General features: G+C 46.3%; 1 protein-coding gene across 20 annotated transcripts in view; it reads right to left on the bottom strand.

The window, feature by feature from the left end:
- The window catches only part of RPS15A (ribosomal protein S15a), a 420,016-nt gene that overhangs the window by 379,429 nt on the left and 21,394 nt on the right, over positions 1–19,193 (bottom strand). For 6 of the 20 annotated variants that reach the window (XR_014306580.1, XR_014306581.1, XR_014306582.1 and 3 more), the window contains exons 5-6: positions 12,796–12,897; positions 1,316–1,432 (exon numbers count right to left, since the gene is read on the bottom strand). The exons of 3 other annotated variants lie outside the window; for them this stretch is intronic. Coding sequence is in view for 8 of the 17 variants with exons in the window: in XM_082714942.1 (XP_082571068.1) it covers positions 375–570; positions 1,316–1,432 (313 nt within the window). In the remaining 9 variants the exon portion in view is untranslated. Of the gene's footprint in view, positions 1–359; positions 571–1,315; positions 1,433–12,795; positions 12,898–19,193 lie in introns of those variants that run through there. 11 more of the 20 variants (XM_082714949.1, XM_082714948.1, XM_082714950.1 and 8 more) reach the window with 3 other exon arrangements.

Below are 19,193 nucleotides of genomic sequence, written 5' to 3'. Positions count from 1 at the left end.
CCTCCTCTCTCTCTCTGCCTGCCTCTCTGCCTACTTGTGATCTCTCTCTGTCAAATAAATAAACAAACAAACAAACAAACAAAAAAAAAAACATGACTCTGAGAAGGGGCCCAGGTGCAGGGCAGATGAAGAAGGCGGTTCTGGAGCCCATGCTCTGCCCACACGGCTGGATCCAGCTCTCCACCCAGACCACGGGGGAGTGTGACAGCAACCTTGGCACAGGGCAGTGTCAAAGCTTTCCTTCCTTCAAGAGTGAGAAGCTGAGGCTTAGCAGGGAGCACAATGGGTAACCACACGCTGGGGCGCAGAGACCGGGTCTGAACTAGAATCCAGACTTGCGTCCCGAGCCCAGAGCAGCTGTCCCACACTGCCACCTAGGGACATTGCATGCTTGTTGCAGCCCAGAAGTTCACGGGCTGTCGCCAAGGGATGGGCCCCCTCGGAGGCCGTTTGTACAGTGGTGAGGGGCTCTGGCTCCCGTGCTGCAGCGACTTGCATTCATCCATTCGTGCAGAAACAATCACTGTTGACTCACACGCTGCCGGGGAGGACGCCAATCCCGCCGGCCTCCTGGAAAAGCCATGGGGCGGCGCCTAATAAAGATGGGCTTGTGCGTCCCACTCAACAGAATGATTCTACCATCTTCACCCCCACAATACACCCCTGAGCAGTGGGTCGCAACCCCGGACACACATTCAAACCACTTGGAAGCTTCTAGAACCACTGATGTTGACCTCCTATCAGTCAAGTGAAATCTGTCAAGGTTTCAGAAAATCTTAAAAATCTTAGGAAATTGGAGCGCCTGGGTGGCTCAGTGGGTTAAAGCCTCTGCCTTCAGCTCAGGTCATGATCTCAGGGTCCTGGGATCGAGTCCCGCATCGGGCTCTCTTCTCAGCAGGGAGCTTGCTTCCTCCTCTCTCTGCCTGCCTCTCTGCCTACTTGTGATCTCTGTCTAATAAATACATAAATAAATCTTTAGAAAAAAAAAATCTTAGGAAATTAATTAAGAATCTTTGGGACGCCTGGGTGGCTCAGTTGGTTAAGCAGCTGCCTTCGGCTCAGGTCATGATCCCAGCTTCCTGGGATCGAGTCCCACATCGGGCTCCTTGCTCGGCAGGGAGCCTGCTTCTCCCTCTGCCTCTGCCTGCCTCTGTCTGCCTGTGCTCGCTCGCTCTCTCTCCCTCTGTCTCTGGCAAATAAATAAATAAATTCTTAAAAAAAAAAAAAAAAAAAAGAATCTTTGAGGGTGAGGCACTGGTGTGATTATAAAGTTTCTGGGTGGATTCTATCTGCAGCCACATTGAGAAATACTGACCTCCAGAATCCCGCCATGCAGGTAGGCATGAGGAGGCCATCCAGGAGGTTCACCGAGGTGCTGTTTGCAGAAGCAAAGAAGTAGATGCAACCCAAGTGTCCAGGAGCACAGGAATGGCTTGAGAAAAAGGTAAGAAATTTTAAAAATGCTATATAGGAGCTCCAAGAAATTAACGAGATCTATATGGACTAGCAAGGGCTGGTCTTAGAAACACACTGCCGAGTGTGTGCCGAGTGAAAAAAAAAAAAAATCAAGTTGCAAAATACCCATTACAGCATGGTGTGTGGTTGGCTTTTTTAAAAGAAAAGTAAAGGCTCATACAGATGTAGGTATGAGTATTTTCAGGTCCTTAAGGATACAAACCACGTTGATAACAGTGAGGGGTGGGTCGTAGGGATGGTGGCTGAGGGGATTTTGTTTTGTATTCTTCTTAGAGGAGGAGACTGTATATTTTATTTCCTTAATGATTTTATTTATTATTTATTTGTGAGAGAGAGAGAGCATGAGTGTGGGGGGAGGAGTAGAAGGAGAGGGAAAAGCGGACCCCCGACTGATCAGGGAGCCCAACTCAGGGCTGGATCCCAGGGCCCTGGGATCATGACCTGAGCCGAAGGCAGAAACTTAACTGACTGAGCTACCCAGATGACCCAAGAATGTATATTTTAAACAAGCAATTAAAACTCGGTCTGGGGGGGGCTCCTGGATGGTTCAGTGGGTTATGCCTCTGCCTTTGACTCAGTTCATGATCTCAGGGTCCTGGAATCAAGCCCCACATCAGGCTCTCTGCTCAATAGGGAGCCTGCTTCCCCACGCCCCCCGCCTGCTTCTCTGCCTACTTGTGATCTTTCTCTCTATGTCAAATAAATAAATAAATAAATAAAATCTTTAAAAAAACACAAAAACCTCAGTCTAGGGTTGGGGGTACTAGGCAACCTAATGGAATCATCTGGAGGCATCGTCAGGCACATCTGCTGTTAGTGCAGGTTGTGGGTTAGGACCTCCACTGGTGTATTATCCAGAACACCTACAGGAACATCTCCAGGAAGTCTTTCCATGTGGGTTAATTTGGACTTCCTCACATCCTGGGCCCCAAAAAAAGACAGAAGTGCATGGCAATATTGTGCTCCGGGCTCAGGGGTCAGAAAGCATCACTCCTGCTGTACTCTCTGGGTAGAAGCATTTACCCAATGCAAGGTTTGCCCAAATGTAAGTTTGCCCAAATGCAAGGAGAGAGGACATAGTGTCCCACTCCCCCCCCCCACCATGGGAAGAATGTCAAGGTCACCTTGTAAGAAGAGCATGGGGGACAAGAGACAGCGTTGCCACCATCTTTGGAAAATGCAGTCTGCCACACTAATCTCTTCTTAGGGCCAAAAGGAGAGTGGCGTCAGACAGGGTTTCCTGGAAATGAGACACCTGAGCAGAGACCTAAAGGACAAGGAGCCAGCCTGGCAAAGGACAAGAAAGGTCATTCCGTGCAAAGGAAACAGGGCCAAAGTCCTAGAGTAAAACATGAGGTCATGAACTACATGGAAGCTGGGTCACTGAGTTGGGCAGGAGGAAGTGGCGAAAGACCAAGCTGAGAAATGGGGGGGAGGGGGGAGGGCGGGGGCAGACAGTGTGGGATGATGCTGAGGATTTTGGTCTTTTATCTTCAAGATATCGGGAGCCACTAGAGTTTGGAGAGCAGATGACTGTCACCTTCACAGTGTAACCTCTCAGGAAATGCAGGGTTGGGTGATGACGGAAAAGAATAAGGGAAGAAGAGAGAGGCCAGTGAGGCAGCCACCATGGTCACCAGGTGAGAGGAGATGGTGGCAGTGGAGGTGAAGAGAAGTGGACAGAGCTGAGAGATGCTGTGGAGGCAAAATTGATGGATTTGGTGACAGATTCCATGTGAGGAGTAAGGAGTCCAAGAGTAAGTCCCCCAACTAGGCAACTTCTAGCCCCCTGGGGTCCAGGCTTGGTGGCCCAACCCCAGGTCTGCATCTTTGCACATTTTCCCTGGTCCAGCACTCTCTGGATCAATACAACTCTGGCCAAAGAAGAAGCCTTCTAGAACAAAAAGAAGGATCCTAAAGTTCAGCCTACCTCAGATCAAAAACCAAAACGATCCTCTTGGCTCACCACATCCAAGTCCCCTGTGCCCCAAAACTCATTACCCTACCACAGCACCTGGTGACAATTAGTGGAAAATTGTGTAGACAGCTCCTGACTGGGTGTAATTTCCTTGACCTGGGGCATCGGGAATCCATTACTCTGAGGAACTCAACGTCAACATCTTGACACTCCTCCCTCTAAGATGGTGCCTCCTCCTTTCTACACATCTTCCTTTCTTCCCAACGAAAAACTGTGAGCTGTTTGTTCACAGGGACTAGAATATTCTCATTAGTGACTAAAGAAGCTGTTCTACTCAACCCGTTACCGCTTTCCACAGGGATGGAATTATTAGGTTGAGACTGAGTCCCCACCTCCCCCACCTCTTTTCACCCCCCCCACCCCTACCAATCAGGTATTGATTGGTTGCAGATACTGTCCAAGGAGTCGAGTGTCACACCCTAGGTCCTGGGAACCCTCAAAGCCAGACTCCCTCAGAATAGAACTCCCAAAAACAGCCATATTAGATGCGTTGCTTCAGCCCACAGCTCTGAAGCATGAATCTTCATCCATGACGCCGTAATTCAAGAACAGATACTGAGATATCTGTGTTATCAGATACTGAGATATCTGTATCTGCCTTCTCTGTGCCAGGCAGTGCTCTAGAATCCCATGGGCTCATGGAGCTTACATTCCTGTGGAGAGAGATACACAAGAAACAGAAAGATCTGGTATGACTATGGCAAGAAGTCCTGTGGGGAAACCTTTAGACACGGAAGTGGGTAAGGATCCACAGGAGTGGAGGAAGGAGAAGGGGCATTGCAAATTTAGACATGTCATCGGTGGCAATCTTGTTGAGAAGAGGGCCTCTGAGAAAGCCAGCAGGAGGCGAGGGAGGATGTTATAAGGATGTCTAGGAAGAGCATTCCAGGCAGGAGAGAGAGCACAGGCAAATGTCCTGAGGCAGAAAGAAGCCTGATGTGTTAGAGCCACACCAGAGGCCAGTGCAGCTGGTAAGAGGGAAGGAGGGAGGGGAGAATGATAGCTAGTGAGAGGGTCAGAGGAGCAATGCAGAGCCAGAGGGCATGGGGCCTTTTAGGCCAGTGAGAAGATATGGCTTTGACCCTGAAGAAGATGGGAAGTCATGAGATGCTTAGAATATCTCTCTAGCGGTGACTGCTGCTGCTGTTGATAATGATGGTTGTGATGGGCTTTCTTGTTTTCATATTGGACTTTGTTTTTTTTTTTTTTTTTTAAGATTTATTTATTTTAGAGAGAAAGAGTGTAAGTGGGGGGAGGCACAGAGGGAGAAAACCTTCAAACAGACCCCCCACTGAGTGCACAGTCTGACATGGGGCTTGCACTCACGGCCCATGAGATCATGACCTGAGCCAAAACCAAGAGTCGGACAGATAACTGACTGAGCCACCAAGATGCCACTTCTTTTCTTTATGTTTTGCCCAGCATCTAACTCTTCCTTCCTCTTGTGTCCTGGTGGCTCCTCTGGGAGGAACTTTGGGTTTAAATAGCTTTGGGCTCCAATATTCTCCAAATGAATTTTCAGATGTTCTTCTGGAGATTACCACATTTATTTGGTGACTGGCCCCACCGTGCAGATCACGCTTCCTGTGCAAATTTTGCATTCGTCTCTATTTTATAAAGAAAAAACTTTATCTCCTTCTGGTTTTCGGTTAAAATAGGAACTGCTGGTACTTTCCAACTCCAAAACAAAATCTGGAACTTCCTGTGGTCCTGACTGAATGCCACTTCCTTCTCCCACATACCTCCTGGGCCCCCTTATACAGGCCCACAGATGAGCGGCCCTGACCGGGGCCTTCTTTCTGTCAGCTCCTCTCTCCTTGAGTCTTGGGCCTGCATCTCAATTTCAGGGTGTCTCCTGCCACTTCTTCACCCCCAAAGTCCCATGGGATCCAGCACCAGCTTGCAGTCCTAGCCAACAAGCTCCTCCCCCTGTAGCACAAACCCATCTCACCACTTTCTCTTCTCCTAGAATAGTTAGGTGAGACTGGATGAATCCTATATGGAAAAGAACCCAGTGCCAAGTCAGCCATGCCCCGGGGTTCACATCTCAGCTCTAACCCAGTAAGCTGTGTGGCCTCACGTAAGTCACTTCACCTCTCTGAGCCTGCCCTTTTAAACGACGGCTCTGCATTCACAGCTGGGTCTCAACACTTCAACAGGCCCCAAGTCAGACCACCTAATTCCTAGACTTCCTCATATCACATGCCAGGCCAAGAGAGTCTTTACCTGACCCGCTCTGCCCTGTTCCTAACGGGCTCTAGGTCCCACAGGCAGGGTCCCTTAGCACAAGATCTAAGTCAATTAACAGAGAAGAAAAAAAGCAAAGTGATATTGTCATTGAGATGCTTGGTCTTCAAGCAGCCCTGCCTCAGAGGTGTCTAAGCAGAGAAAGCACATTTGCCTGAGATCTTAGACTTCTTTCGCAAGAAGTCAAACAAAGACACCTAATCCAGCCCAGATAGATGAGAAAGCCTTACGCAGGAGGCTTGGAGCTGGCCAAGCAAGAGAGGAAGAGACTTGCAGACAAGCCCTGTGCCAGGGCCTGGGGGTCAGAGGGCACTAGCTTTCTAAGAGACAAATCTTTTCTCAAGGCTGCAGATACCAGCTATCATGACCACACACTCCTGACTCTGGACCCATCACACACCCTGTCCTCTCCCCTAATGCCACACCTAGGCCTGTGGAGCTTTGACTTGGTATCACAAACTCAAGGGGAACAAAGCCAACTCTGGATGTTCTTTCTCCCACCATCTTCCCTCTTTCTCAGGTCAAACATCTGACTACAGAGCATGGGCCTGGAATCACCCCACGTGAGTTTCCAGGGGGCTTGCTGCTATCTGGCTCCCCAGCCTCAAAGAATCCCCAGGCCTCCAGGGATAGGACTGGCATAAGGGATGGAGAAGGACGCAGCGTGCCTGGGGCCAATCAGCAAATGGGAGGTGAGAGACGGTGGGCAACGCTATGAGCAACAGGCAGTAGGAGGGCATCAGGCGTCTGACATGTGATCTCTCCCAGGACACCTCCCACAAGCCTCCTTAGGGTCCGTTAGACTCACAATTCACTAGTGTGCATTGTGCTAATAAATATTTGGGGGTTGTTGCTATTTTAAAAAAATTTTTTTTTGAAGAATGTGATATGCGGCAAGTCAGAGGCAGCCCAGTAGCAAACAGAGCCCCAGGGGCACAAAAAGCCAGGAGTTAGCAGAAATCCTAGAGAGGCCCCAGAGACCTTCTCAGGAATGGGACAGAGGTGGGGGCATGAGAAGGGACCTTCAGGGAAACCTTTTTGAGATCCCAAGACAGGAAAAGGCCCCCAGATGACATCTAGTTTACATTAAAAAGTAAAAGGGCAGGATATAGTAACAATAGAAAGAGGGTAATGATATTAGAAATGCTAGTAACAGGGACACGACAGATAGGCCCAACGTCTTTACAATCATCTAGAAGGACAAAAGCAGCCTTGACACTCAGTAAAAGGTCCTGTCGATTATTCTGATATGTATGTATGTGTGCATGGATATGATATACATCAGTGTGATTGTGCCTGTGCATGTCTGTCAGTATGTACGAAATACACCAGCACGTGTATATGTGTGTGCAGATACGTGTGTATTACATATATGATACATAACGGAATGCGTGTCTGCATGATTCACCAGTGTGTATATGTGTGCACGTGTGTGTTCATCAGCACGTATGTGTATATAGTGTGTGGATTATACATATCAGCATGTATGTGTGTACACCTATGTCTATCTGTATATCAATATCAGAACATCCGTGTGTATATATGCATATATCACAGTGTACTTATATACATGTGTGTGCATACATATACATGTATCTCAGCATACGTGACAGATGTCACTGTGTGAGTATATATATGGATAGGTACACATGTACATATATCAGCACGTATGACACATACCAAAATGTGCGTGTATATAATGTATGTCGGTGTGCATCTATGCGGTATGTATACACATACATGTACATCAGCATGGATGGTATGTATCAGTAGAATAATGTCTCCAGCTTCTTTCCTTAGAAATATTTCACCAAAACCTAAAATAGATACAAACTGTCAGACTCAAACCACTGACGTTTCTGGGGTTTCTCATAGGCCTGGGGATTTCCTTCAAGTTCAAGGCCTACCTAGACTTTGCAGAAGTGGGGGACTAGCCGGTGCTTTCCCTAGCTACAAGGAGGACACTGAGCCCCCACCCGGATGACCGCAGTGTTCAGCAGTGTTCAGTTCCTACGAAGGCAGAGGGAGCACTGAGGGCCAGGGTAGAAGCACAGACCGGGAGCCAGCACCTAAGCCTCACCGGGACCTGTGAGGTACATGGTTTATTATCCCATTCAGCAGATGCGAAAACGAGCCCAGAAGGCAACGAGGTGTGCTACATAAGGGCCGCTGGGGGCTAGGGTGGGTATCTGCACAGGAGCGCCAGCTTCGGGAGGAAAAGGACTACGCATGTCTGTCTTGCTCACCGCACCATCTCTGGAGCCTAGCACAGGTTCTCAAAAATATTTGTTGGGGGCGCCTAGATGGCTCCATGGGTTAAGCCTCTGCCTTCGGCTCAGGTCATGGTCTCAGGGTCCTGGGATCGAGCCCTGCATGGGGCTCTCTGCTTGGCGGGGAGCCTTGTTCCGCCTGCCTCTCTACCTGCTTGTGATCTCTATCAAATAAATACATAAAATCTTTTAAATTTTTATTTTAAAAAATACTTGTTGGGTGGACAGATGGCTGGACGGATTGGGTGCTCGGACTCCTGTGCTCCAAACCTTGATTGTCCTTTGTCGTAAGGCCAGTGGGAGTCCACTTTCCTTCCTCCTACTTCCTGCATCCTCCTCTCCCCCGGGGCAAGCAAGCGCTCTCCCCCAGCATCACACACGCCCTCTGCTGTCCGCTCTTGAGCACCGGAGCACCTATTCCATGACATTTGCGGTGGCATGCTGCCACCTACAGGGAGGCTGTGGTACTGCAGAGAGGAGCCCTGTTTGATTTAGATCCTAAGGAGTCCTCTCACATATGCTTTTATGAAGAGAAAATGAAGCCTGAAAAGGCGCTGGGCAAGGACTCGGTGAAGCCTACAGTAAACTGGAGGCTGGGCTATTTCAGGTACACTGGGCCGAGAGATGTTAGGTAGGGAGGGCAGGCAGGTCAGGTGGAACAGGAAAGCGCAGCAGAGGGACGACCAGGGGCAAGAAGCAGTATCTGTCTGGGAGTCACTTGTCTCACTTCAAAACAACCCTGCAAGGTTTGTGTACAGTTAGCATTATTACTTTAAAAAGAAAATGGGAGGGGCACCTGGCTCAGTGGGTTAAGCCTCTGCCTTCGGCTCAGGTCATGATCCCGGGGTCCGGGGATCGAGCCCCACATTGGGCTCTCTGCTCAGTGGGGAGCCTGCTTCCCTTCCTCTCTCTCTCTGTGCCTACCTCTCTGTGCCTGCCTCTCTGACTACTTGTGATCTCTGTCAAATAAATAAATAAAAATCTTTATTTTAAAAAAAGGGGATCTGTAAAGGCCATTTGGAAAGTCCTAGAACATAAGAGCTAGATAAATGTGCCCGGGAAAACAGGAAGATCCCAGCACTCTCTCAAGATACCCTGGAGGTGTCCCTAGATAAGAAACACAGTGCTGCAGTGGAGACGCTCCAGGGCAGCCTGGATTGTGTGGCCAGTCGTGTCCCATGACTGGCAGGCCTAGAACAGCAGAGTGTCACATAAAAATCACTGCCCCGAGGAAGGACGCTGAACCCAAAGGCCACAGCTGTCCCCATTCCACAGGCAAGGAAACAGTCTCAGAGGAGCTTTGAGGTGGCTGGTGTCATCACTTGGGTTCTTGTAGGTTGCAAGGAAGAGAAACATTCTTTCATTGGGAGCCTGGGACGACCGAAGTCTCAGCCACCCAAACTCCTAGCGGGTGAAAGCGCTTTGGGCTACAGCAGCAGCTCTAGTCACTGGAGGGCAGCTCTCCAACTCAGCGGCAACACTCTTGGATGCCCCTCATCGGGGCGCTGGGGGGTGGGGAGGGAAGCATCTCAGGCCGCTACCCTAGGGCTCCACTACCCTGGTGACTCAGCATCTCTGGGTCTTGGCCTGTTCCTCTGCTGTCCCCACTCTTGCTCTCCGTCTCCATTTCTGCTGACTCAGAATTCCTGCTAATTCATGGCTCCTCCTCACGCACAGCATGTGTTGACTTAAGGCTTCGACTTAGAGCTTTCCTTCTCCATGTGTCACTGCTTCTGCCCTCCATATTGACACTAATCTTCCCTCTGGTCTCATACTCAAATTCAGAAAAAGAACTGTTGGTGGGAATGCAAACTGGTGCAGCTACTCTGGAGAAGAGTATGGAAGCTCCTCAGAAAGTTAAAAATAGAGCTACACTATGACCCAGCAAATGCCCTACTGGGTATTTACCCAAAGGATATAAAAAGCAAGATTCAAAGGGGTACAAGCACTCTGATGTGTATATCAGCGTTATCAATAGCCAAACTATGGACAGAGCCAAAATGCCCATCAACTGATGAATACAGAGGATGAGATACAGGGCACCTGGTGGCTCAGTTGGAGGGCAACTCTTGACTATGGCTCAGGTCGTGATTTCACGGTCCTGGGATTGAGCCCCACATCAGGCTCTGCACTCAGCAAGGAATCTGCTTGAGGATTCTCTCTCCCTCTCCCTTTGCCTCTCCCCCTACTCTCTTTCTCTCTAAAATAAGTAATTTTTTTTTAAAAAAGATGTGATGTATCTATACAACAGAATATTATTCAGCCATCAAAAAGAATGAAATCTTGCCATGTGAAATACATGGATGGAGCTAGAGTGTAGTGTATTCTGCAAGTGAAATAAGTCATCATATGATCTCATTCATGTGTGGGATTTAAGACAGAAAACAGATGAATATACAGGAAGGGAGAAAAGAAAAAAAGGAGAGAGGGAAACAAGCTGTAAGTGACTCTTACCAGTAAAACAAACTCAGGATTGATGGAGGGGGGTGGGCAGGGAGATGGGCTAAATGAGTGGTGGGGATTAAGGACGGCACTCACTGTTGTATGTAAGAGATGAATCACTGAAGTCTACTCCAGAAACCAATATTGCTCTGTATGTTAACTAACAAGATTTAAATTAAAAAAAAAAAAAAAAAAGAACAGAAAGGAATCAGCAAAAGAAAGGATCAGAACAATTCAGTTGGTCCCCAGTCTCCCTGTGGGTTGGATTTCTCACATGGGGCTGCCTCACAGTCCTCTGATCAGCCTAGATGTTGTCTGCCCTTAAGCTGGGTGTCCACTCCTGTCCAATCAGCTGCATCCTGGGTCCTAAGGTGCAAAGTGGGGTAACTGAGAGTGAAGAACTCTCTGAGGGAGCTGTGGGTGTGGCCAGTCTGCACCTGTAACAGGCTTCTCCACAAGCCAGCTTGTATGCGGCAGGACCAGGGTTTGAGCCCAAGTTCTCTGGTCCCAAGTCATTCCCACATGAGTACACAGGCTGTCCCGATGTGTGAGGTCAGGAAAAAAAATAATAACAGCTGACACTGATTGACTCCTGTAAGCCAAGCACCATTCTATAACTTTATACTGATGATCTCAATTAACCGCGACCACAATCCCTCTTTAACTGTGCCCATTTCACAGAAAGGAAAACCCATTTAGAAAGATTAAATAACAGGCCAAAGTTGTACTCCCAGTAAGTGTCAAAAAGTGATTTGGACCCCGGCCTGTTTGTATTTGTAAGGGAGGAGCAGCAGGAAGACAGACAGACTTTTGCTGTCTAAGTACTAGCAGGATCTGCACCTTCCAATATGGAAGCCACTGACAGAATGTGGCTACTGAGCCCTAGGGCTAGTTCAAAGTGCTGGGCCACACCTATAAGACACAAGCCAGAGTTCAAAGATTAATTACGAAAAAAGAGAGAGAGAGAGAATGTAACATCTCTCACTGATAATGGTTTACATTGATTACATCTCTAAATACTATTTTGGACATTCCAAATAAAATATATTAGTAAAATTAACTTTACCTGTTTCTTTTTTTCCCTTTTTATTTTTTTTAAGTTTCTTATTTAAGTAATTTCTCAAAACCCCACAGGTTTTGATCAAGAGTCACACAGTCCTCCACCTGAGTCAGCCAGGTACCCTTCTTTTTTTCCTTCTTAAACTGTTTCTGTTAACTCGGGGTACCTGCCTGACTCAGAGGAGCAGTCAGCTCTTGATTTCGGGGTCATGAGTTCAATCCCCACACCAGGTATAGAGCTTACTTAAATAACTGAGGGGTGCCAGGGTGGCTCAGGCAGTTAAGCTTCTGACTCTGATTCAGGTCATGATCCCAGGTTCCTGGGCTGGAGTCCCTCATCGGGCTCCCTGCTCAGCAGGGAGTCTGCTCCTCCCTCTCCCTTTGCCCCTCCCCCTACTCCCACTCTTGCTCTCTCACATAAATAAATGGTTTTTTTTTAAACTTTTAAAAAGTGTGTAACTCACTCATTTTGTAGTGGATCCACAAAGGTGTACCACCATCACCACAATCAATTCTGGAACATTTTCATCACTTCAGAAAGAAACTGGGTACGTGTTTGCAGTCACTCCCATGTTCTTTTCCCTCAGCCCTTTGTCCACAACCATTTCCCTCCTGTCCCTGTGCATCTCCCTGTTGCGGACATTTCATAGAAGTGAAATCATACAACATAGGGTCTTCTGGGTCTGGCTCCTTTCACTCCGCATGTTTTCACGGTTCATCTGTGGTATAGCAGGTATCAGTAACTCATTTTTCTTTATTGCCAAATAATATTCCCGTGTCTGGACATTTTGTTTATCCACTCATCAGCTGGTAAACATTGGAGTTCTTTCCATCTTTTGGCTATTCTGAGTAACACTACTACAAACAGTCACACGCAAGATTTTGTAGAGACCTATGTTTTCATTTCTCTGGGTCTTGTTCCATTTCTAAATAGGGTGATCAAAGAATGTTCAGACTACACGTGTGGCTGACATTCTATTTCTCCAGAGTGGCACAGAACCTAATTTTTCACCCTCGTTGTGAGGAACGTTGAAATACACGGACACCGGAAATGCTCTGTGAAGCTAACTCAGACCTCAGCCCCCTCCCCACCAAAGCTAGGTGGTTTCCAGCTTAGCAAGGGCATAGCCAAGTACTGAGGCAGTTTCTGTCCGTCTGGGGCCTGCTGAACAGGCCTAATGCCAGGGACCCAACAAGAACTCAGTAGTTCTGCAAGTCAGTTGAACACGAGCAACAGAGGCACTTTAGGTGGTTAGTAATGGGCACCTTCAGTTACAAAGTGCTGGCCATCTAACAAATACAATAGATCCCAGGGTGACCTACCTTTGAAAATGGTCAGCTCTCTACTTCATGGTCACCAGCTTCCCCATGATGCACCAAGAGTGAGTAGCCTGACTTTCTGGGTGACCTCGATGCCTTGGCACCCTGTTAAAAGTAACTATGGTTGCAGTAATTTGTTAACAGATACACAAATAGAAAGAGGTAAATTGTGACAGTCAAAAATAAAAGGGCAGGGGCGCCTGGGTGGCTCAGTGGGTTAAGCCGCTGCCTTCGGCTCAGGTCATGATCTCAGGGTCCTGGGATCGAGTCCCGCATCGGGCTCTCTGCTCAGCAGGGAGCCTGCTTCCCTCTCTCTCTCTCTCTCTGCCTGCCTCTCCATCTACTTGTGATTTCTCTCTGTCAAATAAATAAATAAAATCTTAAAAAAAAAAAAATTAAAAAAAAAATAAAAGGGCAGTTTTTGTAAACGATCAAAACTTCAGCTGTTACTAGATTAAAAGAGGCAGTTATAAGTATAAAGATGGTTACAAGTGTACCATATAAACTTTACAGCAACCACAAAGAAAAAAACCGTAGTCAATACAAAGAAGAAGGATGGATGATGGATGTCCATCATCCATCTGTTGATGGACATGTAGGCTCCTTCCCTAGTTTGGCTATTGTGGACATTGTTGCTATGGACATTGGGGTGCTCGTGCCTCTTTGGATCACTACATTGTATCTTTGGGGTAAATACCCAGTAGTGCAATTGCTGGGTCATAGGGTAGCTCTATTTTCAACTTTTTGAGGAACCCCCATACTATTTTCCAGAGTGGCTGCACCAGCTTGCATTCCCACTGAGAGAATGCACTTAAATACATAAAATAGACTACTTAAAATACACTTTTAAGTAAAAAGGTTATTGTATAATGATAAAGGGGTCAATCCATCAAGAAGATATAATGACTGTAATATATATACATTCATCACCACGGCACCTAAATATATTAAGCAAATAGTAACACATCTGAAGGCAGAAATAGACAGCAATGCAACAATAGTAGGGGGTGTCAATCTTCCATTTGAAGATCTGATCATCCAGTCTACAGCCATACCACCCTGAACGCGCCCGATCTCGTCTGAAGATCTGATCATCCAGATAGAAAGTCAAAATGAAATACTGGACTTAAACTACACTTTAGACCAGACGGACCTAGCAGACATCTACAGAATACTCCATCCAACAGCAATGGAACACACACACTTCTTAAGTGCAGATGAAACATTCTCCTGGATAGATCAAACATCAGGCCACAGATCAAGTCTTTACAAAATTTAAGAAGACTGAAGTCAAATCAAGTATCTCTTCCAACCATAACAGTATGAAACTAGAAATCAGTAAAAGTGGGAAAGCTGGAAAATTAGCAAATATGTGGAAATTAAATAATACTCCTAAACAACCAATGGGTCAAAGAAACTAAAAGGAAAATCAAGAAATATCTTTAAACAGGGACACTTGGCTGGCTGGCTCATTCAGTACAGCATGCGACTCTTGATCTCGGAGTCATGAATTTGAACCCACACTGGGTGTAGAGATTACTTAAACAAATAACTAAACATATTAAAAAAAAAAGAACTATTTTGAAACAAAAGTGGAAATGCAACATACCAATACAGGATTCAACAAAAGCAGTTCCAATTAAATGTCTACATTAATTTAAAAAAAAAAGAACAACCTCAAATAACTTTACAACTCAAAGAACTAGAAAAAAGAAGACTAAAAAAAAACAAGAGAGGAATCAAATAAATAAAATAATAAAGAGAAGATATTACAACAACACAGAAATAGAAAGGAACAAAGAGACTACTTTGAACAAACTGGGTAAACTAAAAGAAACAGATAAATTCCTAGAAACATAACCGACCACAACTGAACCATGAAGAAATAGAAAATCTCGACGATCTGTAAGTAGTAAGAAGACTGATCGGTAAGCAAAAGTCTCTCAAGAGGGGCGCCTGGGTGGCTCAGTCAGTTAAGCATCTTCCTTCAGCTCAGGTCATGATCCCAGTGTCCTGGGACTGAGCCCCATATCAGACTCCCTGCTCAGAGGGGAGCCTGCTTCTCTCTCTCCCTCCCTCTCCCCCTCTGCCACAACCCCTGCTTGTGCTCTCACTTGCTCTGTCAAATAAATAAATAAAATCTTTTTAAAAAATTTATACGCTAGGGGCGCCTGGGAGGCTCAGTGGGTTAAAGCCTCTGCCTTCGGCTCAGGTCATGATCCCAGAGTCCTGGGATTGAGCCCCACATCAGGCTCTCTGCTCAGCAGGGAGCCTCCTTCCCCACCCCCACCGCCTCTCTCTCTGCCTGCCTCTGCCTACTTGTGATCTCTGTCAAATAAACAAAAAAAATAAATAAAATCTTTTTAAAAAAAAAAAAAAAAAACTCTGAAGAGACTGGCTAGAGAAGAAAGGTATGTCAACATAATAACAGCCATATATGACAAGTCTATAGCTAATATCATACTCAATGGTTACCGCCGTCGGCCCGCAAGGACGACAAGAACCCTGGTTCAGATGCATCTTCTCTCTCTTTATTTCCGCAAGTCTACCCACTTATATACGCTTACATGACCAATCAGCGAGCAGGGTACAGGAGGGAGCGAATCAGGCTGCACACCTAAACGAACAACTTCGCTAGCAACCAATGCTGTTTACTTCCTCTTTGGGCGTTCCGCTTAGTCTCACGAGGCAATCCTAAGCTGGCAACTAGCCAGGCGCCATCTTTTAATGGCGGAAGCCGCCCTGGCCAGGGGCCTGCTTCCGACATCTCCCCCTTTTTTCTTTTATGGCAGGGATCGTGCCTGTCTTAGGTTGTCAGTGGCGGGGAATATCCTTACCCGTCATCAGACGGCAGATATCAATGATCTGCGTCCTGTCTTAGGTTGGTATATTTCCCCCACCAATCTTACCCGTCGTTGACTACCGATCCAGCATACTTAGCCACACCTGGGGGGATGTTCCAGCCTCGATGGCTAACAAGGCCTGCACCATGGCTTGCTGTTGCCTAGGTTGCTGTCGCCTCCAAATTTGCAGTTTCCTTACTAGCAGAATCAAGCCCACTACGAGGATTATCATCAGACCAATTATGCTAGCCCATTGTTTCGTAAAGGTTAACACATCTTGCAATGTTTTGATTATCTCTGGGAGGGTTGCAAGCTCAACTCTGGTGTTATTTATCCTTGTTATTCCTAGTACCAGGTGCTAGTTATTTATCCTTGTTATTCCTAGCACCAGGTGCTAGTTATTTATCCTTGTTATTCCTAGTACCAGGTGCTAAGTATTTATCCTTGTTATTCCTAGTACCAGGTGCTAAGTATAGTTTTGGAATTCTGCGGACTAATTCCCCCGCAAGTATTGGGAGAGCTGTCGGGAGATATTCTGTAAGTTACTCATATTAGTATAGGCTATGGGAGTTACACAAATTGCCAGGAAGGGTACTATACATCCCAGTCCCAATAGGGCCCCCCATATGTCCACTTGTTCTTGAACCAAATCCACTCTCTGGTTGACTATCCGGATTTCTGCTTGCAGATGTGCATTGACCTGAGTCTATGTTTGAAGGGCCCCCGCCGTTCCTTCTGCAAGGGTGTTCACAGCTTCCGCAGTGGGTATAGTTGCAGCAAGCGAGACTGCTGCTGCCGTGGCAGCTGCTGTAGATATAGCCAATGCTGTCACAACCGCAGCTGTGATATCAAAATCTCTCTTCTTTCTGGATAGCACCACCGGTAACTTGTTCTCTGGAATGGAAACTAGGATAGGAACATGGGTAGGGATACGCATAATCACAGCCAGCTTGAAGGCCCAAACATTCCAGCACTGGGAAAGGTAGCAATTCTTAGTGCAATTCCCCATTATGAACACACAGACAACAGACGCAGACATTAAAGACTCACCGCTAAATTCCGACTCTAAGGCCGCCCCGCTTCTTATTGCGGACTCGCTAAATCCCGGCTCTAAGGCCGCCCCGCTTCTTATTGCGGACTTGTACAAGTTAAACCCCGGCTCAAGGCCGCCCCGCTTCTTATTGCGGACTTGTACAAGTTTAAATCCCGGCTCAAGGCCGCCCCGCTTCTTATTGCGGACTTGTACAAGTTTAAATCCCGGCTCAAGGCCGCCCCGCTTCTTATTGCGGACTTGTACAAGTTTATCCCGGCTCTAAGGCCGCCCCGCTTCTTATTGCGGACTTGTACAAGTTTAAATCCCGGCTCAAGGCCGCCCCGCTTCTTATTGCGGACTTGTACAAGTTTAAATCCCGGCTCAAGGCCGCCCCGCTTCTTATTGCGGACTTGTACAAGTTTAAATCCCGGCTCAAGGCCGCCCCGCTTCTTATTGCGGACTTGTACAAGTTTAAATCCCGGCTCAAGGCCGCCCCGCTTCTTATTGCGGACTTGTACAAGTTTAAATCCCCCCCCCTTTGTCATGGTTTTACCCCGCATACCTGCGGACTTCTCCCTTGCAAGGTTTTTCTATTTTTACTCCCCGCTTTACCGCGGAATTCCCACTTTTGAACGTGGCTAATGTCCCCGCTTACCTGCGGATCTTTACTCCCCGCTTTCCTGCGGATTACCTTACAAGATTCCTTTATTAGTTCCCGGGTCTCAGCACCATTTACCGCCGTCGGCCCGCAAGGACGACAAGAACCCTGGTTCAGATGCATCTTCTCTCTCTTTATTTCCGCAAGTCTACCCACTTATATACGCTTACATGACCAATCAGCGAGCAGGGTACAGGAGGGAGCGAATCAGGCTGCACACCTAAACGAACAACTTCGCTAGCAACCAATGCTGTTTACTTCCTCTTTGGGCGTTCCGCTTAGTCTCACGAGGCAATCCTAAGCTGGCAACTAGCCAGGCGCCATCTTTTAATGGCGGAAGCCGCCCTGGCCAGGGGCCTGCTTCCGACAAATGGTGAAAAGCTAAAAACTTTTCCTCTAAGATTAGGAATAAGACAAGGATGCTCACTCTCACCATTCCTATTCAATGTAGTATGGAAGTGGCAGCCAAAGCAATCAGACAAGAAGAAATAAAAGGCACCCAGATGGGAAAGAAAATTAGGTTGTCTCTGCCTGCCAATAACATGATATTATATATAGAAAGCCCTAAAGACCCCACCAAGAAAACTGTTAGAATAAATCAATCCAGTAAAATCACAGGATACAAAGTCAATATACAAAAATCCATTGCATTCCATACACTTTTTTTAAAACTATCTGAAAGAAAAATTAAGAAAGCAATCCCAGAGACACCTGAGTGGCTCAGTCAGTTAAGCACCTGACTCATGATTGCAGCTCTGGTCATGATCTCTGGATCCTCGGATCAAGTCCTGCACGGAGCCCTGCATCAAGCTCCCCACTCAACAGGGAGTCTGCTTGAGGATTTCTCTCCGAGTCTCCCTCTGCTCTTCTCCCCACTTGCACATTCTCGCCCTCTCTAAAATAAATAAATATTTTTTTTAATCAATCCCATTTACAATTGCATCAAAACAATAAAATACTTAGGAATATACTTATTTAACCAAGGAGGTAAAAAACCAGTACACTATACTGGTACACTGTACATAGTACACTTTACAGGACATGGATGAAAGAAACTGAAGAAGACACAAATAAATGGAAAGGCATCCCATGCTCATGGATTGGAAGAACTGATATTATCAAAATGTCTATTCTACCCAAAGCAACCTACAGATTTGATGCAATCTGTATCAAAATTCCAAAAAAAACTTTTAACAGAAATAGGAAAAGAATCCTCAAATTTGTATGGAACCACAAAAGATCCTGAATAGCCAAAGCCATCTTGAGAAAGAGCTGGAGGCAGCACACTTCCCAATTTTAAACTCGTTTTACAAACCTATAGTAATCAAAATAGTATGGAACTGGCATTAAAACAAACACAAAACCAGTGGAACAGAATAAAGAGCCCATGTACACAGTCAACTTATCTTTGACAATGGTGCCAAGAATACACCACAATGGAGAAAGATTTTGGAAAGTAAGTTTTGGGAAAACTGGATAGCTATATGCAGAAGAACAAAATTGGGACTCTTAACTACTCACAGGAGTTAATGTGAAATGGATTAAAGACTTAAATGTAAGACCTAAAACTGTAAAACTCCTCCATGAAAACAAAGAATAAAGCTCCTTGACATTAGTCTTGGCAGTGATTTTTTTGGCTAGGACACCAAAGACACAGGCAACAAGAGCAAAAAGAAACAAGTGGGACTACATCTAACTGAATAGCTACTGCACAGCAAAGGAAACAATCAACAAAATGAAAAGGCAACATAAAGAATGGGAGAAAAACCTGCCAACTATCTTTCTGATCAGGGGTTATTATCTAATATACAGAGTTCATAAACTCAATAGCAAAAAAAAAAAAAAAAAAAAATCTGATATAAAATGG

The sequence above is a fragment of the Mustela nivalis genome, assembly GCF_964662115.1.
Source record: "Mustela nivalis genome assembly, chromosome: 19".
In the NCBI taxonomy this organism is placed as follows: Eukaryota; Metazoa; Chordata; class Mammalia; order Carnivora; family Mustelidae; genus Mustela; species Mustela nivalis.
This window is presented reverse-complemented; position numbering and strand designations above follow the sequence as displayed.